The sequence below is a fragment of the Vidua macroura genome, chromosome 29, assembly GCF_024509145.1.
Source record: "Vidua macroura isolate BioBank_ID:100142 chromosome 29, ASM2450914v1, whole genome shotgun sequence".
Taxonomy (NCBI): domain Eukaryota; kingdom Metazoa; phylum Chordata; class Aves; order Passeriformes; family Viduidae; genus Vidua; species Vidua macroura.
In genome coordinates this window covers 3210854-3237196 of record NC_071599.1, presented here as the reverse complement: position 1 = coordinate 3237196, position 26343 = coordinate 3210854, and the positions used below count along the sequence as shown (strand labels likewise).

The 26343-nt window shown below is 53.3% G+C and overlaps 4 protein-coding genes across 10 annotated transcripts in view; 2 read left to right on the top strand and 2 right to left on the bottom strand.

Moving 5' to 3' along the window:
• LOC128820626 (GON-4-like protein) overlaps positions 1-3349 on the top strand; it is a 30278-nt gene extending 26929 nt beyond the window's left edge. The window contains exons 28-31 of one of the 3 annotated variants that reach the window (XM_054001412.1): positions 12-219; positions 1071-1824; positions 2236-2338; positions 2861-3349. In XM_054001412.1, the coding sequence (XP_053857387.1) occupies positions 12-219; positions 1071-1824; positions 2236-2338; positions 2861-3010 (1215 nt within the window). In that variant the 3' untranslated portion in view covers positions 3011-3349. Of the gene's footprint in view, positions 1-11; positions 220-1070; positions 1825-2235; positions 2339-2860 lie in introns of those variants that run through there. The other 2 variants (XM_054001413.1, XM_054001414.1) reach the window with 2 other exon arrangements.
• Positions 3350-3599: 250 nt separating this feature from the next.
• MSTO1 (misato mitochondrial distribution and morphology regulator 1) lies at positions 3600-7504 on the bottom strand. 3 transcript variants are annotated; one of them, XM_054001421.1, is made up of 14 exons: positions 7348-7504; positions 7138-7261; positions 7013-7067; positions 6870-6945; positions 6733-6781; positions 6294-6408; positions 6077-6194; positions 5852-5986; positions 5596-5748; positions 4915-5046; positions 4639-4820; positions 4348-4443; positions 4140-4258; positions 3600-3903 (listed from the first exon to the last, which is right to left on the bottom strand). In XM_054001421.1, exons 1-14 carry the CDS (start codon positions 7420-7422, stop codon positions 3665-3667), a joined length of 1668 nt encoding a protein of 555 aa, XP_053857396.1. In that variant the 5' UTR covers positions 7423-7504; the 3' UTR covers positions 3600-3664. The 3 variants fall into 3 exon arrangements, with proteins under 3 accessions (XP_053857396.1, XP_053857394.1, XP_053857397.1); XM_054001419.1 differs by having other exon boundaries at positions 4348-4446; positions 7348-7503; XM_054001422.1 differs by lacking the exon at positions 6733-6781 and having other exon boundaries at positions 4348-4446; positions 6870-6967; positions 7348-7503.
• A 20-nt stretch (positions 7505-7524) lies between these two features.
• DAP3 (death associated protein 3) lies at positions 7525-24077 on the bottom strand. Its single transcript, XM_054001426.1, has 13 exons — positions 24022-24077; positions 22143-22188; positions 18001-18117; positions 15501-15602; positions 14200-14308; positions 13702-13794; positions 12682-12812; positions 12422-12502; positions 11130-11288; positions 9869-9928; positions 8676-8765; positions 7828-7945; positions 7525-7635 (listed from the first exon to the last, which is right to left on the bottom strand). Exons 2-13 carry the CDS (start codon positions 22182-22184, stop codon positions 7550-7552), a joined length of 1188 nt encoding a protein of 395 aa, XP_053857401.1. The 5' UTR covers positions 22185-22188; positions 24022-24077; the 3' UTR covers positions 7525-7549.
• A 2049-nt stretch (positions 24078-26126) lies between these two features.
• The window catches only part of ASH1L (ASH1 like histone lysine methyltransferase), a 64500-nt gene continuing 64283 nt past the window's right edge, over positions 26127-26343 (top strand). For all 3 annotated transcript variants that reach the window (XM_054001008.1, XM_054001007.1, XM_054001006.1), the window contains exon 1: positions 26127-26211. The gene's annotated coding sequence lies outside the window, so the exon portion shown is untranslated. The remainder of the gene's footprint in view (positions 26212-26343) is intronic.

Genomic DNA, 26343 nt, shown 5'->3' with positions numbered 1-26343 from the left:
TTGGTTTGCAGGTGTGTGAAAACAAATTTTATAGAAACAAAGATTCTCAAGAGCTGCCTGCCAGCCTTGCTCAGCGAGAGTCAAGTCCCCAGCCGGAAGGGAAGGAGCCTGGAATGTCCAAGGAACCTGGAGAAGAAACCCTGGAGAGCAGAGATGAGGGAGAGGACGTCCAGGGCAGAGCAAAACCTGTCTCTAGGAAGGTGGACTCTCTGTCTCCAGGTGTGCAGCTTTTGTTTCCTACAGGCAGGTGTGGAATCCTCTCCACACAAGTGAGCAGAGGTTCGGGCACTTCTCGTGCACATTTATTGAGTATCATGAGAACTTCTAATCGTTGTCTTTTCAATTTTTTTTTCTCTTGTTCCTCCACTCTGGATGCTCTAAACCTGTTAAGCATTCCCTTCAGGAAAACCTTTCCTGCCCAGAGAATATTCTGCCCTTTCCACAATGATTGCTCCATTTAAGCTTCTCTTGCCAGGAGGCTGCTCCAGTCCCCAGGCCATGGTACTGGTTCTTTCCCAGTTTCCATTTTAGCACAGCAGTTCAGAACCACCATCACTCTAATCTGCCTTTAAACAATCTCTGTGGTGCTTGTTTTTCCTCCAGTCTGGTCCAGACAAGGAAAAACACAATTCTGGCAGGATAAACAACCTGAGGGAAATCTCTCCCTCCTCCCTGGAGCCAGGGCTCAGCTCGTGCTGCTGTTGGGGACAACACACAGTTAAATACAGGAGTTGAAATGTGCCCTCATGCCTGGGTTTGTAACCAGGGTGCCAAGAGCAGCAGTGACTGTTTCACTGGAGAGCTTTGCTTGGGGCAATGCACTTTTTAAATCTTCATCACTCCACACAGCAGTTGGTTGTAGCAACCCACAGGGGTGAAGAAAATTGGCTGCAGGTTGTCTTCTTTGAAGTACAGGTGGGTAAAAGGCAGGTGGAGTCACAAAGCTGCTCCCAAACTGTTCTCATGTGCAGCATTAAGCTCTGTAAATAAAAATGTCTTTAAAAGTCAGGCAATGAAGCCTCCAGGGGGTTTTTCCTTACAGCTTCTCTGACCTTGTTTGGGTTTCTCAGCAGGATCTCACCTGGAAGGAAGGGTGGCCTCCAGCAGACCTGGATCTTGTGAAAAACCTGCCCCTGCTGATGCCCAGCTCCCAGAAGGTGCCAGTGCAGGTGTGGACGCTGCCAAGGACAGGGACTCTGCTGCCACGGGCCCCAGATGGGCACAGCTACAAAAAGCTGCTCTGAAACTACCTCAAGAAACCAAAGACTGCCCTTGCACTGAGGGACTGAAGCAGCCTGGAGGGAATGCAGAGGCTTCCCTGGGGCTGAGCAGGGACCTGCTGCTCTCTGCTGCAGCAAAAGGCTCCCTGGGACCTCGACCCTGCTGTGGACAGAGCCCCTGTCAGACTGAGGGGCTTCATTCTGCTGCAGCTGAGCAGCCCAGGGGCTCTGCTCTTGCCTCAGAAGGTGGCAAAGAACTCGAGGGAGCACCTTTGGCCCTGGAAGGAAGAGCTGAAGCAAAGCAGGGCTGGATCACAAGGAGCAGCAAAGCAGCAGCGCGTGAGAGCTGCAGCTCAGGGTCCCCTGCTCACTGCAGTTTGGAGACACAGGACAGAGGCTGCACTGGAGATGCTCCTGAGGGCAGGCCAAGGCCAAATGCAAGCAGCAGCTTCCTGGTGCATCAGCATGCTGAGCAGCTGGAGCCCAGAGCCTCCCCGGGGCAGAGGGAGGAGGAGCAGCAGCAGCAGCGAGTGACAGAGGCCACCGTGTGTGCCAAGAACAGCAAAGTCAGCTCCACTGGGGAGAAGGTTGTGCTCTGGACCAGGTACTTCTGCCTGACCTCCTCTTTCTGCGTCCACTCTTTGGCTCCAGCTCTTACTGGGTCATTTGTTCTCATTTTGTAGCCCTGTTTTCTGCCCCTTCCCTTTGGGCACTGCTCAGTCCATCAGTCTGGCCCCATGAGCAGCACTGGCTGCTCCTGGCAGGGCTGTTATTGGAGCACTTCAGACTGGGAAAAGAAAACTTGAAACCTTCTCTAAAGGTTTCTCAAAAAAGCTTAAAACCTCCTTCAAAAAACTTAAAACCAGGCTAAAGAAGCTCTGCTTAGAGAAGGGTCCTGGGGTTGGGGGTGGCAGGAAGGAGCCTTGCTCAGGGATTGCTGAGCTGGGAACAGGGCTGGGGGTGTTGGAGTCTGTCACTGGTTTTGGGCTGCTTTCACAGAGGTTTTGTTCTGCAGGGAGGCTGACAGAGTCATCCTCACCACCTGCCAGGAGAAGGGAGCTCACCTGGACACCTTCCACGCCATCTCCCAGAAACTGGGCAACAAGACAGCGAGTGAGGTGAGGGGTGCTGTGGGAGAGGGGCTGGGAAGGTGGGGGGTGCTGTCCTGCCAGTCTCCCAAACTTCAATTTGATGAAAAAATCATCTCAGTTGCAAATAAAAAAAAAAAAACCAAAACCAAACCAAACTCCACTCTGTTTTAGTGGTGCCAAAAATCCTGTGTGCCCTGGTCCTGACAGGGTACCACTGATACTGGAGCTGCACCTTTGGAACTGGAGCTGTTTCAGTGGCTGCTACTCAGGTCTTCAGCCTCCTGCTTCTGTACAGAGGATCTGCTTTTGTCTCTGAATCCTCCCAAACTGCCAGATTTTACCTGGAGAATATAACTGTTCTTCCAGAGAAAGCAACCACCCAGAGCTCTTCCATTTCTCTTCCTTTGTGCCTGAATCTTGTATGAAATGCCATTGTGGTATTGATTTTTTTCTTGGTGTTACAAAACACCCTGAGCTGTGTAATATGAAATTGCAGCTCCATGACAGCTCTCATGTCACTTGTCACCCTGGATTTCCCTTGTTCTCCAGGTGTCCCACAGGTTCAGGGAGCTGATGAGGCTGTTCCACACGTCCTGTGATGGGAGCTCTGAAGATGAGGAGGATGCCACCAGCACCAGTAACACAGACCAGCTGTCAGACAAAGATCTTCTGCTTTCTGAGGAAGAACCTGATGACTGAGGTGATAAACTACTGACTGCACCAGAAGAGGTTTTTTTTTTCTGCCAGTTTGCTGCTAGACAGGTGCTGTGGAGAAATGTTTGCACAGGTACTTGAGACAGCACCTTCATTTATTTTGTTCAATTTCCAGCCTGTACCAAACCAAAGGCAGGAAGTAAAAGGAGAACATTCTCTAGAACCTCCCTGGGGAGCTTCAGCAGTGAAATCACAGAACTTGTGGACACTGACCTGGCCTTGGGGTGAAGGTTGGGCCCAGCAGCCTCTGACCAGGACCTGTAAATATTGTACTCTGAAATGTCAGTTTTCATGTGGAACAAACACATGACTTTTTCTAAGTTCTCCCCTAGTGCTGATTGTATGTGGGATAGTTACAGTCTGAGTTCTCTATTTATTGTGTGGGTTTATTTGAACAGGCAGAGCAAATCCACTTTGCACAGTTGAAAAAACCCAACCAAAATATATATAAAACCAGCCCCCAAAAAAGCAGCTTTCCTCCTTTGCAACACAACTGTGAGCAGCTGGAGAACTTAACCCAGAAGTAAGAAGATTTTTTTTTTTTGTAAAATGAGAATAAAGCAGCTGGGCCATCTCCAAAACCATTCCCTTTATTTTGGGAGTCATCTTAACGCCACTATCCCCAGGAATAAAGCTGGGTTAATCTGAATCTGCTTCATCCTCAGATCCATCTGCTCCAAAGCCTGTCTCATAGCACTGGGCCAGGGTCTTTATCTCCTCCAGGGCCTCCTGGAAGTCGTCCTGCTCCACCCCAGCCGTGAAGAAGCTGCTCCAGCGCCGCACGTTGGGCGCCCGCAGCTCCCGGCACAGCCCCGAGAGCAGCCAGTGCAGGACAGGGGAGCTCTGCAGGGCTGCCAGCACGGGAATGCTCTCAACACCTGCAGGGTGACAGGCACAGCAGGGGTTAAACACCCACCAAAATCTCAGCCCTTGCTCTGTGCTGCTTCACAAGCAGCTGCCTTGCTTGAACTCAGCTGCTCACAACTCTGCACACTGGGCTGGTTTGTTACGAATGATTTTGGTTTGTTATGAATAGTTTTGGGTTGTTATTGATAATTTTTACCTCTGTTAGGCCCTGATCTCTCTGTTGCAGAGTTTAAGGGGTATTTGTTACCTGCTGAGGAAAAGCCCTGAGCTTTGTCCGGGAGGAAGCCTCGTCTGGTCAGGAGAGGAGAGAAGAACTGGGGGAAGGGAGGTTGGGTGTGACAGGGCTGCTGGAGCACGTGGGATGTGCTGTGAGGAGATGAATAAAGTTACCCAGAGCTCCCTCAACTGTTCCCTGTTCTAAACCAGCACCCCCTGAGTTCTAAACCTGCACCCACCTGAAGGCTCCTGGGAACTGGGTGTGGAGGTACTGCTGGAGCACCTGCTCAGGGCTCTCACAGCTGTGCAGGGGGGACCTGGGCTGCCCCAGGCAGCTGCTGCAAAGGAAATTCAGGGTTTTCCAGCCTGAAACCATCAATGCCTCAGCTGATTTTTAGCTGTTTTGCTCTAAAATTAGTAGCATTCAGGCACTAGACTGCTGCTCCCTTCAGCTGCCTCTCGGAATGGAGGGAGTCTGGATGCCTCCAGTGAGGAATCCTGCAGGAAGTGCAGCTCAAATGCTGATTTACCTGGTGGCTTTCTCTTGGCAAATTCCTCGTAGCACAACAGACTGAGCAAAACAGCAGCTGACCTTTTGCTCCTTCCACGAGGACAGAAGCTTCCAGGGCACATCCTGGTGGGCACTTAAAATATCAGGGAGCGAGGAGCCAGACAAGGCAGGGAAGGGAAGAGCTGCCCATGCAGCCACAACCTGGATTGGGGTGACAGAGCAGAGTCTGGAACGCGCTCCTGGCACAGCTGGGGGCGTGCAGAACAGCTGCAGCACAGCTGGAAGGTGTCCTCACCTTCCTCCCAGAGAAGGTGAGGGAGTCAGCAAAGTGCAGCATGGAGCCCTGGGAGGAGCAGAGCCTGTAGGGAGCAGTGAAGGTGTCGAGTGCTGCTGCCAAAATCGAGCTGCTGTGGTAGTTCAGGGATGCCTGGGGAGGAGACAAATGCAGGAATCACAGGACAGGTCACAGTCACCCCTTCCTTAACCCAGTTCTGTGTATTTAACTTGACCAGATTGTAAACTGTGCCTTTAAAATAGGTGTTTTACAGTTATTTCAGGGTTGGGATAAGCAGCCAGTGTGTATCTGTAGTTCCAGCCCAGCTGTTTGCTAACAAATGCTTTGGTGCCAGTTTCCTTATCTTTCTTTGGCTCCTTAGGGCTCCAGTGAGGCTGGAGTTACTCCAAGCATGGAGAATAATGTAGAAAAGCCTTTTCAGTGCCAACACTGCAGGCAGCACCCCACCAGAAAGCACAACGGCCAAGGAAATGTGTTCATATTTTCAAAAGCAGGAAGAAAACTACAGAAATTAAAAGTTGGCAGCTAAGTCCCAGTGAAAAAGCAGGAAAAGGTCTCTGCTGAGCAGAACAGCACCACGAAAAACCACCAAACCACAGAGCTGCAGGAGACACTTTGAGAGGAGCAAAGCTGCAGGAGCTCAAAGCCAGCCATGGTGGGTGATGCCAATGCAGGACTTACGTTGTATTTTATGTATGGAAATGTCACAGGAGGTTCTGGCTTGATTCCCAAACTCCCACTCAGTGACAGGGGGCAGAAGAGAGAGCTGTGACGGGAGAGGTGGGCAATGCCCAGGGCCGTGTTCAGCAGTCTGTAAAAACTGTTCTGAGGGTCCTGGGGAAAAAAAAATCCAACCATTGGAACCTTAAGGAGCAGACAAGAACCTGTCATAGGCAGGCTGGGCACCTGTTCTTGGTTCTCCCCACTGTTTACTCACTCCCACAGTACTCAGGACTGGAGTCAGGCCCCAGGTCAGGATCCCTTTCCGTGAATACTCATCGTGGAGCAGCTCTGTCACCTTGGCACCAACTCCAGAGAAGCCATTGTGAAGGTCACAAAGGACCTGAAACCCCTGTGGGAAACAATGGCAGCATCTCAGCTTCTGCTTCATCTTGAGCAGAAAGTTTCTGGAAAGCAAAGGGAGCTTGGATAAGGTGTGAACCTGAAGGTAATCACACTCCTCAACATAGAAATGCAGCCGATCTTCCAACTCCTCGACACACGCAGGGTCCTGCAGGAGACTTTCACCTTGCCCAAAGGCTTCGAGACAACCACAATCCCTAAGGGAAAAAGGGGTAAAGAGGGTTATTTTATCCCTTTTATTCACTCTTGAAGGCAAAACTCAGCTTCTGTTTTGGGTTCTGGACCAAACCCCGTACCCATCGTGCAGGTACTGCCGGATCACGTAGACACTCTTGGGGTGCAGGTGCACGTTGAGGTAATCAGACCAGAGCCTCACCGAGGGGGGGTCCTGGGAGCCCACAGGAGCTGCACCTGCAGGGAGACAGAGGGCAGAGCAAAGGTCTTTTGAGCTCTGAGCATCCCCGTGAATGCAAAATCAGTTTTCTGACATGCTCCGAGCATCCCCTTTCAGCTCTGAGCATCCCTGTGGATGCAAAGTCAGTTTTTTAACTTGTCCAGTTTTTTAGCCCACCTGCTGCTCTGAGCCAGCTCTCCATAAGCCAAGCACTCTTATCCCGTAGTTTCCCTTCTCCCTGTTCACTGACACGTTGTCCCACAGCAGGGGCCAGGGAGTTCTGCCTTTCTGGAACTGATCCCAGAGAAGGAACCCAACCCGCCCCGGCCCCGCGCACAAACCTGGCCCCGCAGCACCGGGATTCCCCTTCCCGTCCCCGGCAGCGTCTCCCTACGGGAACAATCCCGGCGCGGCGGTTACGGGGCGCTCCGCCTGCTCCCCGCTCGTGTCCCGGGCAGGGACCCGCGGCCGCGCTCACCCTGCGGCTCCCGGTGTCCCGCGACGCGCAGCCCCCGGCCGGGCCGCGGTCCCGGTAATCGGCTACGGCCCCGTCCCTGCGACACAAAGCGGCGGCAGCTGCGGGGCCCCGTCCCGCCCCGTCCCGCCCCGCCCCGCACTCACCAGGTCACCGGCGGCTCCGCGCCCGCCCCGTCGGGTCCGAGCGCGCCCACGCCGCCTGCAAACACAGCCCGGTCACGGCGGGGCCGCCCGGGGCCGCCCGAGCCCCCCCATCCATCCCGCGGTACCTTTCAGCTCCAGCGCCACCAGACGCGGCGTGGGGGTCTCGGGGCCGCCCGGGCCGCGGCCGAAGCGGAGCAGCGCGGCCGCGCGGAGCTCGGCGGGCTCGGCGGGGCTGCGCAGCGCGGCGGCCTGCGGGCAACGGCGGCAGGAGGAGATGAGAGCGAGCCCCGGCCCCGGCCCGACCCCAGCCCCGTCCCGCAGCCCTCCCCCCGCACCTGCAGCCCCCACCAGTGCGCGCCCACGCAGCCCGAGTAGTGCCCGAGCTGCAGCGTGACCGCCTCCCCCGGCATCGCCCCGCCGCAGGAACCGGGAGCGCGTCACGGCCGGGCCCGCCCCGGACGGGCGGGGACGCGAGCGGGGCCGGGCACGCGCACGGGACACGGACACGGACACCGGCGGAACGGAGCCTTTATTGCGCTACAGGGGCCCCGCCAGCCGGTCCAGCTGCCGCGGGTTGGAGCCGCTCAGGAACTGCAGCTCCGCCTTGCCGTCCTCCGTGTGCGCTGCGAGAGAGAGAGATGGAGGAGTTGGGGGAGAGATGGAGGGGCTGGGGGAGAGATGGAGGGGCTGGGGGAGAGATGGAGGAGTTGGGGGAGAGATGGAGGGGCTGGGGGAGAGATGGAGGGAGGGAACGGCACCGCAGGGCGGGCACAGCCCCGGGCCGGGCCCCACTCTGCCCCTCTCCGAGCACTGACCTTTCTCGTGCTGCAGCCACTTGCGCTCCAGGTAGTAGCCGTAGCAGCTCTCGAACTCCCTCGGGCTGTAATTTGGGACTGGGATGGGCACAAAGGGGTCCAAGGCATCGAAGCCCTCCTGGGAAGGGAGGTCGGGCAGGGTCAGTGGTGGGGGCTGGGCCTTGGGAGCTCAGTCATGGAGTCATGGACTATCCAGAGTTGGAAGGGACACACAAGATCACCCAGTCCAGCTGCTGGCCCTGGAGACACCCCAACAATCCCATCCTGTGCCTGGAGTGGTGTCCAAGTGCTCCTGGGGCTCTGGCAGCCTTGGGGCTGTGACCATTCCCTGTTCAGTGCCCAGCACCCTCTGGAAGAAGAGCCTTTTCCTGATACCCAGCCCAACCCTCCCCTGACACAGCTCCAGGCATTCCCTTGGGTCCTGTCCTGGTCACAGAAATCAGAGCTGCCCCTCCCGAGGAGCTGCAGATCCCTGAGCTCTCCTTTCAGGCTCTTTTCCAGCTGGACAGAAATGCCCTCAGATGCTCCTCATCCTCCAGACCCTTCACCATCCTCGTGTCCCTCCTTTGGACACTCTCCAGCAGCTTCAGACCTTTCAGAGACTGTGATGCCCAAACTGCCCCAGCCCGGGGCAGGGACAATCCCTGCCTTGCCCCTGTGCCTGGCACACCCCAGGACACTTTTGGCTCCCCTGGCTGTCAGGGCACTGCTGACCCAAAGGTGTGTGCTCCACAGAGACCCTGAACAGTGTCCCCTTGAACAGAACCAGGTCACCAACCAAGATTTTTGTTTGTTTCCCAATGTGAAGAGGGGAGAAAAAACCCAAAAGAAAAAACCCTATGACTCACCTTTCCCAGCAACTCCTGGGGAGTGTAGGCTGAGCTGGGTTTGAAGAGCGAGCCAGTCTGGCTGAGGGTGGTCACGATGGCACCTCCATTCTGGAAGGCAGATCAGAAATAAAACTCCTGTCAGCTGCAAACCCAGTGCTGCTTTAGGATCAATCACTGAGGCATCTTTTTCTTGGGGGATGGAGCTGCTGGAGCAAGTCCAGGGCATGGTTCCACAATGGAGCCCCTCTGCTCTGGAGCTGGGCTGGGAGAGCTGGGGGTGCTCACCTGGAGAAGGGAGAGCTCAGAGCCCCTTCCAGGGCCTTAAGGGGCTCCAGGAGAGCTGCAGAGGGACTGGGGGCAGGGATGGAGTGGCAGGACAAGGAGGGATGGTTTCACAGTAACAGGGCAGGGTTAGATGGGATATTGGGAAGGAATTCCTGGCTGTGAGGATGGGAAGGCCCTGGCACAGGTGTCCAGAGAAGCTGTGGCTGCCCCTGGATCCCTGGAAGTGCCCAAGGCCAGGCTGGATGGGACTGGGAGCAGTCTGGGACAGCAGAAGGTGTCCCTGCCCATAGCAGGGGTGGGACTGAGTGGGCTTTAAGATGCCATTCTGGGATCTGGATTCTTCAAAAATTCTACAAGATTAACTTTTTACAATGCTCCTGGCCACACTAATCCTGGCTGCTCCAAGTCCATGTGAGCACAGGGAAAACAAATACACAGCTCATGTTCCCAGGGCTGGCATTAACACTTTTCTTACCTATAATGGGTTTTCTATGCCAACAAGTGAAATACTTTAAAATGGACTTTCCTATACACCTTTAAATCTGCAACCTACTCGTTCTAGCTCTGAGCATCCAGGGGATTGAAAAAGCAGCAGGAGGAGTTGACTTCCTACAGCAAAATGTTCAGAAACCAGAAGTTCTCATTAGCTCAAAGAACTCATAACCCGAACTGTGCCAAGGGCTATCAAACACCTCCAGCTCAGGGTCCTCCAGCAGAGCTTGGCAGGGGAATCAGGAAATGCTGCTACAGATTCCAGCTGTCCTCATGCTCCTCAGGTGGTGTCACAAACACTGATGAGACACTGCTGCTGGGCCTGTGCTCTCCTTCAGCACTGCTGGACTCGTAGCTTTGGGCTTGTGGCAGATTTAATTGCTGGGATTGAATTGCTGGGACAGACAGAGGCAAAGGCAGAGCCTGGAACTCACCCAGTCGTTCGTCACCATCTTCCGCAGGTTGTGCACGAGCGTCAGCTCCTCTGGAGAAACCTGGTGGAGATTGTCTGCATCACTATTTTATTGCCAGCAGCTTCTATCTGAGACACAAATTCCCCTCCCCTCCTTCCAATTAGGCTGGCAGGATCATTTATATCCTTCAGGCACGTTTTCTTCTTTGCTCTCCCTTCGCCCTGCAGCATCGAGCCTGAGTCATGCTGCACTGAGCAACACCCAGGCCCTGCCTCTCCAACAACACCCACCTGCACTTCTGCCTCAGGGAGAGACAGGAAAAATTCAGTAAAAATTGTCTAAAGCACAATATGAGCCTTTCAGGCCCCTCCAAAGCCTGAACATTTTCAGGGATTACCACAGAACTAAAACTGAACCAAACAGCCTCCCTGCTCCCCCTTGCAGCAGGAATCAGGGCTGTCCCCAGGGCAGAGCTCTGGGGGAATGATGAGGATTTTAGCTTTTATAATTTATATACATATATATTTATATTTTGTAATTTCTATATATTTGTAATCCTGCAATTCTTTGGTGTATAACTCTAAACTCCATATACACTGCTAGCTGCTGCTTTCCCATTTTGGGCAGACACAACAATTTCTCTCCAGGCCTGGGAATTAAGGACACCTCGCTGTCTCAAACCCTGAGAAATGTAAAACAAAAGTGAGTTGAGGGGAGCAAACATGGGGTAAATGACTTCATTACTTGAAGCTGTAATTGGAAGATTAATCCCCAATATGCAAATGGACCAAACTTATAAAAGTTTTAAAACCTATGACCCATTGTCCATTTTTTGGGTGTAGCCTCTGGGCGGGCTTCATCTGCCCAAATGTACCTGAAGGCCCTTCAATAAATAGAATTGCTTTTATTCCCTTAATTTTGTCTGGCCTCTGTTTTTAGGTAGCCCAAAAAGGCATCTGTGGAAGAGGTTTTACAGTGACTTCTGTGAGCCACAGAGAAGTTTGAGAAGAGGATCCATGTTTACCCCTGAAAGAATTTTCTACCAAGGTTGACAACATAGAAACCAAGAAAGAAAGAAGGATAAATGAGAGAAACCTGCAACTGCCTATTCCAATATTCCTTTGTCTGTCTTTCCTGACCAATGAGTAAAGTGTAAACTTGTGAGTTTTTTAAGAATGTATAAAAAGCATGCATGCTGTCATAAAACCAGTTTGAAGCCTTCTGGAAATGGAGTGTTGCTTGGCATTGTGTCTGTCCCAGCTGCAACAGGCATCATGCTCACAGGGCTCTTGTCCTCCTTGCTCAGCGTGGTCCGTCCCCAGAGCGCGTTGACGCCGTCCACGGCCACCAGGAGCCGGAAGGAGCCGCGGTGACTCTGCTGCTTGATCTCCCTCAGCACCACCCCCACGGCATCACTGGCGCTCCTGACCCGAGCCAGACCCTGCAGGGAGCACGAGGCACACAGCTCAGCCTGCTCCTGGCCTAGCCTGACAGATTTAGCTGGGGCGTGTGTTCTCTTTGCCATCTGTCAGGGCTGGGGCAGTTCTCTGCTGTTCATGGGGCAGTTTTATCTCTGCCACAGCCAATCCTCCCTCCAGGAGATCCCTTCTGTTAATGGGTCATTAATTATTAATTATCTTCTGTTCATGGCCAGTGAGTGTCCCTGCCTGGCTGAGAAAATTCCATCATCCCATGGGGAGATGCTCCAGGGGGAGCAGCCAAGCATTCCCACCTGGATACAATCTGAGATTTTGGGACACCACAGCAGCCTGTGCCCACTGCATTCCCAGAGGAGCAGTTTTCTGCCCCACTGCATTCCCAGAGGAGCAGCTTTCTGCCCCACTGCATTCCCAGAGGAGCAGCTTTCTGCCCCACTGCATTCCCAGAGGGAGCCCAGGCCCATCTCCAGCAGCCCTGGAGCTCCAGAGGAAAACTCCAGCCTTGTCCAGGATCCTGCTCCAGCAGAAGCACAGCTGGCACTGCAGGAGGGCTGAGCCCCCATGGAATGGCACTGCTGCCACCACCCTGCCCCACAGGCTGCCAGGGCAGATTCTGGCTCTGTCAGTATTTTTTTGTTGTTGTTTGTACTATTGCATTTGTATTTTTAGCTTTCCTTGTAAAGAACTGTTATTCCTATTCCTATATCTTTGCCTATGAGCCTTTTACTTTCAAAATGATAATGATTAAGAGGGAGGGGGTTTACATTTTCCATTTCAGGGGAGGCTCCTGCCTTCCTTAGCAGACACCTGTCTTTTCAAACCAAGACAATTTCTTGCTAGGGGGTGACTTTTGGGCTAGGGGAAGACAAACTGACAGTCAACAACCTCTTCATTCCTTTCCAAGGAACAGTTTCAGCATCAAAACACAGGAATTTCAAATTCTAACTTTGTCTTCTATCCAAATTCTCTGTACAATTTTCTTTACAGATCCTCCACAACATCTTTTGTTGTTAGGGAGACACCTTCTATTTCCCAGGACTCATATCTCTAAGATCTTTAGGAGCAATCTGTTCCTCAAACACAGGATCCTCTGGTACAAGGGGAGACCACACCAGCAGCAGTGGTTGTTCCTTACCTGCTCCACCACTTCCCTCAAAGGTCTGCCCTCCTCTGTGCTTTCTCTTTTGCCCCACATGTATTTTTTTTGTGTTTTTATCTGTGGGAAGAAAACTATGATGAGATTGGGGATGATAGGAGGCCAAGCAAGGCTGGATTGCAGAATCTGGGAGAAGTATCCACCAGCACCAGCCATCCCCACAGAGAGGATGTAAAGTGCTTTTCCTACAGCAGCTGAAGAGCAGCACAGGGCAGTGGGTGGGGTTTGCAGCCACAAACCTCTTGCAGGAAACGTTCATTGGAGGTTTTGAAGTTCTTGAGCCAGACAGAGGCCTGCAGAGGCTGATCCAGCCGGTCTTTGTTGTAGGAAGACTGAAAAAGCTCCTTGCAGTTCTTCACCCAGAGGTGAGCTGTGAGCAAAATAAAACAGCTGTTTTGAAGTTTTTTTTTTGTTGTTTTTTAGTCAAAATAATGGTACAAGGTGGGGATGGTAGGGGTCTTTGTATTGCTTGTCTTTATTCTGCAGCTCTGGTAAAGAAAGTCACAGAATCATGGAATTTTTGGGTTGGGAGGGACCTTAAAGATCAACCAGTCCCACCCCCTGCCATGGCAGGGACACCTTCCAGTATCCCAGGGAGCTCCAAGCCCCATCCACCCTGGCCTTGGACATTGCCAGGGATCCAGGGGCATCCACAGCTTCTCAGGGCCTCCCCACCCTCACAGGGAGGAACTTCTTCCCAATAGCCCATCTATCCCTGCCCTCTGGCAGTGGGAGGCCATTCCCCCTTGTCCTGACCCTCCACTCCCTTGTAGATAGTCTCTCTCCATTTTTCTTGCAGTCCCATTAGGTCCTGGAAGGCCACAAAAAGGTAAACCCAGAGCCTTTTCTTCTCCAGGCTGAACAATCCCAATTCTCAGAGCAGAGCTGCTCCCCTGATCCCTCCGATCATCTTGGTGCCCCCTCTGGATTCATTTCAACAGGGAATGCTGCTGTGGGGGACCCCAGAGGTGGATGCAGCTCCATCCTTCTGGAGAAGTCTCCCTTGGGATCAGAGGAGGGCACACAGACCCAAACAATCTCTTACCATGCTCGTTAACCATGGAGAAAACCAGACTGGCCCAAAGGATGTGTGAGCAGGTGAAAATAACTAACTCTGCTCTACTTTATTTGGGGGTTTTGAGTTTTATGAGCCTCTTGCACTACAGAAAAACAAGGATAGATTGTGGTGGGATATCCTACAGCTCCTGAAGCAGCTCCTCTGGGTGTTTGGTGTGGTAACAGAGCCCTGGTTTTCTCACCATCCGGGACGTGCAGCACCAGCCAGCCCTGCCTCGAGCAGTAGTGAACCACGTGGCACAGGGTCATGGTCTTCCCTGTTCCTCTCTCACCATCTCCAACAAGGACTGTCAAGGAAAGTCTCTGAAAAACCACTTCAGTTTGTACTTGACTGTGATTCCTCCAGGAAGGGCATACAGGGAGTTCAGATCTCGTCAAAGCAAGGACAGCATTTCACCCAGCAGACCCAGAGAGTTCCTTCTCCCTGTCCCCCACCCCACTGAGCAGAGCTGAGGAGCCCCTGCCCTGTGTGCTGATCCTGTCTGGAGGTCTGTGCCACGAGTTACAATAAAAGCACCCAAGCTCTGAGTTTCCTGAAGTGCCCAGGGTCCCTGCACTGAGCACAGAGCACGTGGCACAACCACCTCCTGAGGACTAGAGCAGCTCAGGGTCACAACCACCCTCTCCCCTGCACAAATTGCTTGTGTTTCTCTTCCTTCTACCCTCAAGTTCAAGGATACAGATCACGTATCTGACAGCAGGGTGGGCAAAGTTGGAGCCCTTCAGGTAAGTGAGGATCTCGAGCGCCGGCTTCCGCACCATCACCCGTGCCTCGTTGAAGGTCTGGATCTGAGAAAGGAGCAGCTGGGACCAAATTGCCACCAGCTGCCTGAGCACAGCTGTCCCCAGCCCTGCTCCATCCCTGCCTGGAGGCTCCCAACACCCCCAGCTCTGCCCTCTCTGCCCAGCAGCACCCACAGGGTTGGTCAAGCAGCATTTCAGAGGTGGTCAAGTGCTGCTTCCCCTCGGTGGAAGGACTTTCTTGTCCCTCCTGTGCCCAGGAAGGGTTTTCTGGGTCACTTGTTCCACCCTGCTCCCACAGGCTGGGGCGTGGGTGACTGGCCTGTCCACGAATCCAAGTCAGTGACCTGGATTTGCACAGGTAAGGAATCTGTTCCTGACTCAGGCAGGCGGCTGCTCACAGAGCAGAGCCCATCTGCCTCACCACACAAATCAGGAGACAAGACTGTTTTGTTGCAGATACAAACTTATTTCATGAGACAGCCTGTTTCACACAGAAATATAGCCATGTGGAAGAGGTTTTACAGTGACCTCTGTGAGCCACAGAGAAGTTTGAGAAGAGGATCCATGTTTACACCTCAAAGAATTTTCTACCAAGGTCATTGACATAGAAACCAAGAAAGAAAGAAAGATAAATAAGAGAAACCTGCAACTGCCTATTCCAATGAGCACTTTGTTTGTCTTTCCTGACCAATGAGTAAAGTGTAAACTTCTGAGTTTAGTTTAGAATGTATAAAAAGCATGCATGCTGTCATAAAACCAGTTTGAAGCCTTCTGAAAATGGAGTGTGTTGCTTTGTATTGTCTCTGTCTCAACTATGACACAGCCATGGAAAATATTTCTGGTATTCATTTTGTGCTTGGATGTTAGAGATGAAAAACACTGGAATGAAAGTTGCCTGAGGTGGAACCCTCAAACTCTTCTCTGCTGCTCTGGGTGGTTGACTCATCTCTTTTAGATGTTGAAAACAACAGTAAGGGCCAGGAATACCTGCACTCTCTCTCATCCCAACAGGAAAACATCACAGTCACCAATGGATCTGGCTCTCCCCACACAGAGTCATGGAATGGTTTGGGTTGGATGGGACCTTAAAGACCATCACACCCAAGGGCAGAGACACCTCCCACTGTCCCAGGCTGCTCCAAACCCCCTCCAGCCCGGCCTTGGACACTTGCAGGGGTGCAGGGGCAGGCACAGCTGCTCTGGGTAGCCTGAGTGCCCTCCCTCCAAGCTGGAATACCTGCTGCTGGAAACGATGGGGCAGCCCATGGGGGAACACAGCCTTCACCTCCTCCAGGGGGATGTTGTACAGACGACCCTCGTGCTGCTCCGTGTGCTTGGCCTGGAAGAGCAAATGGGAATTGGCACACTGGTGATGCCTCTTTCCTGGACACAGCTGCCCTGGGAGGCTGGGACAGGGAGGCAATGCTCTCTTACTGGGAGGCAGAGCAAATAAAGCAGGAATTGTGGGGTTTTTTGGCACTAAACAATGAAGGGATTCCCTGAGCTCGTGTACAAACTGCGGTGTTTCGGAGGCACCATGGATTTACCTCACCTTTCAACAGTCCCCCCAAACCCTGACACCCTTCTGAGCTACCTGCTGGTGTCACATTCACTTTCTTCTGTGACAAAATGATGTTTTCTGCCTTGGGCTGCTGCCTCCCAGGAGTGATTCCCATGGTGCCATGTGGTTACTGGGGTTGGAGGCTTAAAAACTCCTAATCTCTTTTCTGGGGCAATAATTTCCAGTCCCTTGTGGTGACCTCAGGGATCAGGGCTGTTCCTCCACTGGACTTGAATCCTGCTGCATTTATTTCTAGTGTTTACCCTGCAAGTCTCACCATAATGACAGCAAGAAGCTCTTGTCACTGGAATCTGAGAATTTAATGCCTGCTTTTTCCTTTCATTATTCTCTATTCCTGCCATGCAATACCTGCAAAGCACTTACTCATTTCCTCTTGCTCAAGTCATCCTTTTTTGTGTCTTGTCTAATTAGGACAGTAAACAGAGACTCCTCTGCAGACCTTCCTGTGTGATTTTTAGCAGTTTTGTGTTAATCTTTGAAGCTTAGATCTTGTCCTGCTCTGCTTTCTGCATTTCTTCCATGGATGTAAAGCAAAACCATCCTCCTCTTTATTCCTGTTATATATAAAAACTGGAATGCACAACAACAAATACAACAATTTCTTTGTTTTCTTTATTTTATGTGCAGCTGTGATTTCTGCCTGTTTGGCCAGGAATATTTGGCTTTTCCCAGCTCTTGATGGACCACTGCTGGAAGCTCTGTTGCATATCCATGAATTTTCTGGCCCCAGGATTCTTGTTAAGTCTCCCTTCCCTTCTTCAGGACAGATTTGCAGCCTTTCAGCACAAAATACACCTCTGCTCTCACCTTGTGCCCCTTCCACTCAGCAACTACCCCCTGTTCCACTGTCCTGGCCTCTGTGGTTTACCTTGGCACAGCTGCAGGATTTGAGGAACTCCTGATTCAAGGAATGATTTCTAGGAAATTTGGTAACTTCAGCAAAGGGCTGAGCTGCTGGAGCTGCCAAACTGGGCTTCACTAGTCAGGAAATCTTTGCAACAGGGGGAAATGCTAAATCCTGGCTGTTCAAGAGGTGCCCTGCTGTAAGGAGGTGTCACCTGAGGACAAGTGTGAGGTGACACTTCTTTTTCCCAACCTTATTTCAAACTGTGGCTTCCCTGGAGCTCTCCTGCACGTGCTGGACACAGCACCTGTGGTTTCCCAGAAAAGCAGGACTCCAGAGCCCATTTTCATTCTCAGCTTTATCCCTGACTTGCTGCATGACTTTGGGCAAATTCCTTCACTCTCCTACATAATGTGGGTCATTTATCCTCATGTTTACTCACTTGGAGCTTTGCTAATGGAAAGGTATACAAACTCTGATGAAAAATTTGGTGTTTAGTGGCTTTCTTTGTCCCATTTCAATGGGATTGTCTGGTGCAGGAGCTGGGGTGCACCAGGGTTTGCTGCTGGAGTGACCCAGCGAGCCTGAGCTGGCCAAAGCTGTGCCAAAGCTCAGGCACAAGTCAGAATGCCAGAGCCAGTTGCCTGGCAACCAAAAGGCAGGCACAGGACAGTGGGGACAATGGTGGCCATCTGGCCTGTGCTGTGCAATCCATGGAGACACGGGGTCACGTGCAGCAGATCATCTCCTGCTGCCGTTTCCATAGAGACTCCAGAGGAATCAGCACTGAGAGACTCCAATTACACAGCAGCAGAAAAGCACCTCAAAGGCTTCTTCCATTCATTTACTGCCCTTCATTTTGTGCTCGAGACAGAGAGTGTGAGGCTGGAATTGTGATGCTGCAGAGCTGTGCTGAGGTCATCTGGGGTGTGGGTTTTATCCCCTTCACAGCCAACTCAGGGAGGCTTTTCTAGGGAAGAATAACCCTGGAGTTGAAATTCATGGTGTCTGATGACAAGCTAAGCCCTGTCCCAGCTTCTGCAATCTCATCTGTGCATCTGTCTCTCATCTGTGCAGCTCTGGAGAAGGGATCAATACCTGTTCCCAGGAGCTCTCGGGCAGAACAGCCCCATGCTGAGCAGGTGCCCTGTACAGCCACAGCCCGTTCCCTTGGAGCTGATCCCCGGTTTAGCTCTGTGTACCCCCTTCCCTGGACCAGCACAGTCCCAGGCAGCACTGCTGGCTCCCAGGATGGCCCCTGGTGGCACCCAGGGCTGGCTGTGAGCAGGGACAGTGCTGGCAGTCACTCACCGGGTCGCTCTCGCTGGTGTGGAAAATTGCTCGGGGCCTTTGTGCTGGGACATCCTGGCTGGACACAGAGCTCAGGCCACCCCTGGCTGCCGTGTGGAGGGCACAGCCACGGTCCAGCTGAGGGGAGAACAAGGCAAAGAGACAACAAAGCTGTCAGCAGCCAAGGATTGCTGGTGAAAAACAGCCCAGGGAGTCTGTTCTGAGCGCTCTGTGATCCCACCGAGGCACGTGCAACCCAGAGCTGAACTCTGATTGCAATTAGAATGAAAACTCATCATTAGCATGGAGATTCATCAGGAAAACCCACATGCTGTAGAACCAGATTTCACATTTAGATACTTGCACTGAAACCATTCCCACCTGAGCCAGTTCCACCTGAAGCCACCTCAGTGAGCCAAGCCCTGCACCTGAGTTTTACCCCACAAAATTCCTTAAGATCCCAGATCCAGCCATTAAGGCCTCACTGCTGGGAAATGCCCACCATGCTTCTGCCTACACTGAGGAGTGGCAGCACCCTGAAAATTCAGGCTGTCTAACAATCCATAATCACCTCAATTACCGAGGGATCAGTGCAGCTCTGCCCACTATTTGATATTTATAATTACACTCCCTACACTGATTTCCCTGACTGTGTCCCTGCATCCAGACTCTGGCATTAGGATACAGACGTGGCTGAGAAACCAAAACAGCCAGCTAAGCTGATTAATTCATTTTCCCCCAGACAGACTGCTGAAGCCTGCCTGCAAAGCCCAGCCAAAACAGGCAAGGAAGTGAGCAGTGGCAGGACAAGCATTTTATTATGTTGTGGTGAGAGAAAACACAAACATTTGTCAATGATTTAGAAAGTGCATCCTCCAGACAGGCTCTAGGAGAAGCTGAGAGCCCCTCGCGGCACCGACAGGGCCAGTTGCAGCTGAACAGAGCCAGCAGTTTCCTATTTTGTCTGTCTGGGTGAGAGCAGCAGAATGCAAAGCTCAGAGCCAGGGACAGCTGTCTCAGCTCCCCATGGCATGACACAGCTCTGCTGCCACCCCAGTGCTCCTCAGGGGGCCACTGCAAAGCCACAAGGGCTCCAGTCAAAGTGGGATTACCCACATTCCAGATGCCTGAATCAGCATTTGGGCACTTGCCCTCCTGTTAGGGAAGGAATGAAAGCAGCTTGGACCCTCTGAACAAACAGCTCCAGTGCAAATAGGGAGATCACCCAACACATCTTGTTCCCACGTTGCCCTTTTCCTCCTCAAATCCAAACGATCCTTTAGGATGGCTTATTTGGTTCTGTTTAGTTTAAAATCCATGGAGGTGATAATTTACAGCCTTGAGCAAGGCACAAAGATGCCAGTTTAATGCATGAAAAAATTCAGAAGGCAACTCTTGTCACCTGATCACCTAGAAAATGTCAGCCCTAAGTCACTCCCAGCCTGGAATCGGAATCCCTCTCATTTCCCTTGAACAGGGTGCCCAGAGAAGCTGTGGCTGCCCCTGGAAGCACCCAGGGCCAGGCTGGATGGGGTTTGGAGCAACCCGGCCTAAGGAAGGTGTCCCTGCCCATGGCAGGGGGGTGGGACTGGATGTTGTGTGAGGCCCCTCCCAAGCCAGTCTGTTCCATGGTTCTGGGATCCCACATTCTCTCCTCAAGCCCCAGGTGAGTGTGTGAGGGCTCTGAGCTTTGCTCAGCTGGCAGGGAAGCTCCCTGCCCATCCTTTCCCAGGGGTATCTCACAAATCCTTATCCCTGCCCACTGCAGTGCTGAAGGAAAACGAAGCAAGGATGAACTTCTTGCTCTGTGTTCAGATTTTAGGGATGTCCAGGCACAGCCTTGAGCTGAATGATGCTTCATCAAACCACTATTACCAATGTCATGTTTCAAAAAGTCCAAACTGAGCTCAGCAGGATGTGGAATCTCTATGGGACACAAGCCAGCCTCTCGTGAGTTCTCTGAAGGAAGTCAGAATACAAGTGTGAGGAGACTTTGCCTTGAGCTCCAGTCCTCTGGTCTTGCAGCCAAATATTAAATTTCTATTTTTTTCCATCAACACAGCACATCCCAAAAGTAAATTACTCCACTTGTCCCCTGCAATGACATTATTTTACACTGTCACTTGCAGCCTTAGTGTGAAAAACACCACAGCTCTTTCCCAAAAGCCCCTGGAACCTCATGGTGCTTTGTGTGGGAAATGGATTTACAGAAAATTCTTAAAACTTGACAGAAGGTTCACATAGTGTGTATTTGTATGTAAACTTTGAGATAAGAAATGTTGATTTAGAAATGTTATGGAATAGGATAGACATTGTTGAGAGAGAAACTAAACCAGAAATAAGTTTCAAAGGCTTTGCAAATAAGACTAAATATTTTGGAGAAACAGAACTATGAAAGATGTATTGTATTAAGACTCACGAGGGGTAATTTTAGATGATTATTTTTAAAGTATTTGCAACATAGTGGAGTTAAAGTTGATAAGCTAAAAAACACTTAGAGAGTACTGTAATTAGGATTCAAATTAAACTTCAAACTTTGGACACTTTGGAACTTTGCCACTGTGGGCTGTGGGTGTGGGAGCAGCTCCCAGGCACCTGGAGAGAGGCAATTCCTCCTCTCTGAGGTGCTACAAAGTCAACACAGGCAGTGAGGCAAAATCCCTGCTCAGCTGTCCTGAGCTCCAGAGATACAGATCTGCATTTCACCAACCACTGTTTCCATTTACCAAATCCACATTTCAAACTGCCTGCAGATGGCTCAGGACATTTCATATCCTGAGTGTATATATTTATATTATATCCTGAGCAAGGTGCCCCTTGGTCCCGTCTGAACAAAAGCTCAGCACCCATCCCTGGGCTTTGGAATGCCAGAAACATCCGGAGAGCTCCCTGTGCAGCTCTGCACAGCCGCCCCCAGCACATCCCCGCGGCTCTCCCGTCCCCGCAGCCGCTTTCCCCGGGAGCAGGGAGTGGATTTCGGGCTGAGTTTCCATCTGCCAAAGGACAGGAGTCGCCTCTCCGGGATCCTGAAATGGCAGCGAATCATCACGTGGTGCCCGGAGATGAACCGGGAGTCCCGAGCCATGAGGTGGAGCTGTTCCCGCACCTTCCAGGGATCCCGGGCTGTTCCCGCACCTTCCAGGGATCCCGGGCTGTTCCTGCACCTTCCAGGGATCCCGGGCTGTTCCCGCACCTTCCAGGGATCCCGGGCTGTTCCCGCACCTTCCAGGGATCCCGGGCTGTTCCTGCACCTTCCAGGGATCCCGGGTTGCTCCCGCACCTTCCAGGGATCCCGGGTTGCTCCCGCACCTTCCAGGGATCCCGGGCTGCTCCCGCACCTTCCAGGGATCCCGGGCTGCTCCCGCACCTTCCAGGGATCCCGGGCTGCTCCCGCACCTTCCAGGGATCCCGGGCTGTTCCCGCACCTTCCAGGGATCCCGGGCTGTTCCCGCACCTTCCAGGGATCCCGGGCTGCTCCCGCACCTTCCAGGGATCCCGGGCTCTGGGAATGCCGGGCTGCTCCCGCACCTTCCAGGGATCCCGGTGAGAGGAATAGTGGATGTGCGGGTTCTGGGAATGTCCTGCATCTTCCAGGGATCCCGGGCTGGTCCCGCAGTTTCAGGGAGCCTGGGTTGTTCCCACACGTTCCAGGGATCCCAGGCTCAGGAATGCTGGGCTGTTCCCAAATATCCCCCAGATCCCGGGCTCTGGGAATGCTCCCAGCACAGGCTGGGATTGCTGGGGTGTCCGGGCAGGGCTGGGGTTGGACTCCACGATCCCTCCAGCTCAGGATATCTCATAATTTTATTAATTTTTGGCAGAACTCTTCCCACCAGCATTTTGCAAGGCAGGTGGCTTCTTCCTCTGCACATTCCAGCCATGCAGAGCAAGTGGAATAATCTCTTTTTCCTGAGAAACACACGCATGGAGGGTGCAGGATTCCAGCCAGGCTCCCTCTCCCCAGACCCCTCAGGGAAACGTGGGAATGCTGGACCAGCTCTTCCCTTATCCCACAGTGGGAGTTTGCACCCCCAGCTTAGAGCAGCCACCAAGGCTTTAGCTGACAAATGTAGGAATCTCACTTTTTACAGCTGTAAATTGTCATTCCAGGCCACAGGAAAGTCGGAATGTTGGAAATAGCACCAGGCTCTTACAGGACTTACCTTCAGGGAATGGCACACGAGTCCTTTCAGGCTTCTCAGCATTTTCCTGCAGGAGCAGAAGTGGATATTTTAATTTTGTTATCCTGATTATCTTATGCTGAGAGAGAACTGTTTGTGCTGAAAGACCTTCATGACAAAGCACACAAATAATTCAGACCAAGTGTCAGATGCTCTGCAGTGGCACAGACTGCTGATCAGCACCACTTGCCTAGGAAAAACTATTAATAAAATAGCAATAATAATAATAATAATAATAATAATAATAATAATAATACAAAACCCATGCCATTAAAAAATAAAAATCACAAAGAGTTTTAAATTTAAAAAAAAATTAAAAATTAAATTAAAATCAGTTTTAAATTAAAAAAAGTTGAACTTTTAATGGAATTGTTTAATGGAAAAGAAATCGTTTAATGGAAAAGAAAATTTTAAAAATTTTTAAACCCCCTTTATTAAGGGTTTAAGAAAACCCTGATAGAGTATAAATCAAACTAATAAAAACTATTCCTTTATTTATGTGACATTTTCTCAGAGACATGAACAGGGAAAAAAAAAAAAAACCCTTGTAAATGAAAGTATTCCATTCTCCTGGTGAGGAGAACAGTCTTTTGTTGGGATTGAGTGGGAAAGGAATTCTGACAGCAGCTGCTCAGAGGTGTAAGAGTGATTCCCATGAAGGAGCTGGGATAACGCAGAGACTGAAGGTGTCTCCAGCTCCACCCCAACCATTCCCCAGCACCCACTGCTCAGCCAGGCCCGGGTACAGCAGGAGCAACGACCCAAAGCAAAGCAGCGCAGCAGCTGCACAAATAAAGGCAGAGAGTGAAAGGCTCCTTCTGCTGCAGCCAAGGCTTTTCCCAGAACGCCCCGAGCAGAAAACGCTGCTATTGCCCAAGGAGGATGCTCTGGGGGCAGCGAGCTGCGCTCAGAGGGAGTGCTCATCACCTGAATTGCCCGGGGGGAAGGAGCTGCTGCCTCAGTGGAACTGGTGAGCAGAACAAGGCTGGTCCACCTCACAGAACAGCATTTCCACCTGCTACTGCAGGGAGCAGGAGAACAGCCCCGCGGGGAGGGCGCCGACACTCCGAGGAGTTCTCAACGCTTCAGCTAAAATAACCACGGGGAAAACAGCCCCCCCGCCCCGCTACTTCAGGAATGAGTGAAGATCTCATCCTGCAGAGGGATTTTTGCTCATTTTACACGCTCTGCTGGGGCACAGCAAGGAGAAATCCTGCTCCACGTGGGAGCTGATCCCACTGGTTTCACAGCAGTTTTAGCTGCAAAGAGAGCAGGGATGGGAAAGCCTCTTTCCCAGACATAACTAGGAAAATTAAGGCGCCACAAAGAGTGAATTATGGTAATATTTTTAAACTTCCTGTTGATTTTTTTTTTTTAAATTTGCTGCTGACTACTTTTAAAACCCGCCGTCAATTTTGAGCAGGGATTCCCTGCATGACGAACGCAGCTGTGGGGCTCTGTCCCGGGCACAGGGGGACGGAAACCGCGGCCCGGAGCACACCTGGGCCAGCCTGGAACAGCCCCGGTGCGCCGGGGGCGCTCCGCGAGCAACACGCGTGGATCTCCGTGGCTTGGCCACCAAAAACCACGCGGACAACCCCAAAGGCGCCCTCACAGCCACGCGCCAGCCACCGGAACGCCTCGGCTCTCCAAATTAAACACAAACAACCCGCGGTCGCCGCGCACCGAGCGCGGCCCGGCCCCTCCCCCGGTGCCCCCCACGTGCTGCCCGCCGGGCGCCCTTCCCCGCTCCCGGTCACACCGGGGGCCGGAGCGGCGCGGCCGGGACGCGGGAGGGCGCGGCCGTGCCCCGGAGGGAGCCGCGGTGTGACCGAGGGGCCCGCGGTGCCCCCGCACTCACCGGGGCCGCTCCCGCCGCGCCGCCGCCGCCCCGCGATGACGCGAACGCTACGGGAGGCGCTGAGGGACACGGGGGGCGTGGCTAAAGAGGGCGTGCCCGGCGGGCGTGGCCTCCCGCGCCGGGGCGAGCCGCGTTAATTTGTTTAATTGATTTCCTCCCTCCGCGCCGCCTTTGGCGGGTGCGGCGCGGAAGCGGCTCGCCGGCAGGTTTTCGGAAATGGGCAAATGAAATCAGAGCGCCGGGATGGGTCAGGCAGGGAGGGGCCGCTGTGGGTCACATCTGGTGCCACATCTGGTGCCACATCTGGTGTCACCGCCCTGTGCAGGCAGGGCCATCGCAGGGCACAGGACTGGGGCCAGGTGGCTCTGGGCTACCCAGGCAGGGAGGCTCCACAGCCCCTCTGGGCTCTGCTCAGGGCTGGCACTGCCCAGGGCAGCAGTTCTGCCTCCTGGGCAGGGGCAGCTCCTGGGCTCAGGCCCTGCCCGGGGCTCTGGGGCCATCGCTGGGCCTGGAGCAGAGCCTGGGGCTGCTCTGCCCTCCTGACACAGGGATGGACAGACAGGGGACACAGGGACAGACAGGGGACACAGGGACAGACAGGGGGACACAGGGACAGACAGGGGACACAGGGACAGACAGGGACAGACAGGGGACACAGGGACACCCAGGGACACCCGGGGCTGAGGGCTCCTCTCACTGGGGCTCCTCTCCAGGCTGAGCAGCCCCAGCTCCCTCAGCCTTTCCTGGGCAGGGACCCTCCAGGCCCTCCAGGAGCTCCCTGTCCCTGCTGTGCTGAGGGTCCCAGAGCTGGGCACAGCACTCCAGAGGTTCAGCACTGCCTGGATCACTCCCTGACCTGCTGGGAATGCTCATCCGGATGCCCCCAGTATTTTTTTGGCCTTCTTGGCCTCCAGGTCACAGTGCTGGCTCTGGGACAGCTGTTTTTCGTTTCTGAGGAGTCATCTGGATCCTCAGTATTGAATTTTGCATGCGTAGTGCAAGAGCAATTTGCTGTTCATGGTTTCATTGCCAGGTTTTCAGGTATCGAGAAGTTAAATCTCTGCGTCTGCAAAGACTTCACATTTCCTTTTGCTATGGGTGTTTTAGTCCCAGGGATTTTTGTTCATTTGGGTTTTACATATCCATATTGCTGTAATACAATATTTTAAGTAATTTCTCCTATTTCTGGCAGACAATGTTTTAAACCACTATTTAACAGCAGTTACAAATGGCTGTAGTAATTCCCATCAGATATTGTGAGCATCATTCCCAAAATACGAAGGATATGGAGCTGTTGGAGGAAGTCTAGTGGGGACAGCGACGTCGCCAAAAGGGCTGGGAAAGCTGGGAAGATTCAGCCTGGAGAAGAGCAGGATCTGGGGAGACCTCAGAGCACCTTCCAGGATCTAAAGGGCTCCAGGGAGATGGAAAGGGACTGGAGTGACAGGACAAGGGGTAGTGGGTACAAACTGACAGAGGGAAAGGTTAGGTCACCTGTTAGGAAGAAATTCCTCCCTGTGAGGGTGGGGAGGTCCTGGCAGAGGCTGCCCCTGGACCCCTGGAAGTGTCCAAGGCCGGGCTGGACAAGGCCGCGAGTGATCTGGTCTAATGGAAGATGTCTCTGCCCACGGCAGGAGGGTTGTGCCTCCATGACCTTTAATTCCAACCCCTTAACGTCCCACGCGAAGACTTTGATGACCCTGAACTGGCAAGCGCGTGGGTGTGGCATTCAAGGAAAGACGGCTTTGTGGGTGAAAAAAACCACCTGCATCACTTTGGGGCAAAAAATCCTCTTTTCCTCCTTCCCCGCTTTTCCCTTTCCCGAGCCCTTTTCGCGGTGGGCGTGACCGGGATCGCGATGGGCGTGGCACAACGGGCGTGGCCTAAGCAGGGCGTGGTCGAACAGTGGGCGTGACCGCCGCGCCCTCTGCCCGCGGGGGTGTGGCCGCGCCGGGGGGGCGTGGCCGGGCGCGGAGCGGGCGTGGCCGGCGGCGGGGGCGTGGCCGTGCGCTCGCTCGCGGCGGAGCAGGAGCCGCCGCCATTTTGGTTCCGCCGCCTCGCTCGGCTCAGGCCCCGCCGCGGCGGCCGCTCGGTCCCGGTCCCGCCCCGGCCCCGTCCGCGCCCGGGCGGCCGCGGGGATGCGGCGCGGAGCAGCCCGTGCTCGGCCCCGGCCGCGCTGCCGCTGACACGGTGAGGAGCGGGCGGGGACTGGGACCGCCTCAGGCCCGCGGCCCGGGGGGAGGGGAGGCGCGCTGGGATCCTCCGCGGGGCCGCCTCGCACCCCCCCCGCATCTCCCGCGTGTCCCCCCCGCACCCCCGGAG

Bases quoted from the DNA above. Each gene is read 5' to 3' on its own strand.
- MSTO1 (XM_054001419.1), bottom strand. From the start codon at position 7,422: ATGCCGGGGGAGGCGGTCACGCTGCAGCTCGGGCACTACTCGGGCTGC. The intron at 5,749-5,851 runs GTGAGTAAACAG...TTTTTTCCCCAG, and splicing joins CAGTCCTGAGTACTGTGGGA to GACCCTCAGAACAGTTTTTA. The intron at 5,047-5,595 runs GTAAGTCCTGCA...TCTCCTCCCCAG, and splicing joins TTCCATACATAAAATACAAC to GCATCCCTGAACTACCACAG.
- DAP3 (XM_054001426.1), bottom strand. From the start codon at position 22,184: ATGCTGAGAAGCCTGAAAGGACTCGTGTGCCATTCCCTGAAG. The intron at 18,118-22,142 runs GTAAGTCCTGTA...TTCTCCCCTCAG, and splicing joins TCGTGTGCCATTCCCTGAAG to CTGGACCGTGGCTGTGCCCT. The intron at 9,929-11,129 runs GTGAGCATGATG...AATCTCCACCAG, and splicing joins GCAAGGAGGACAAGAGCCCT to GTTTCTCCAGAGGAGCTGAC.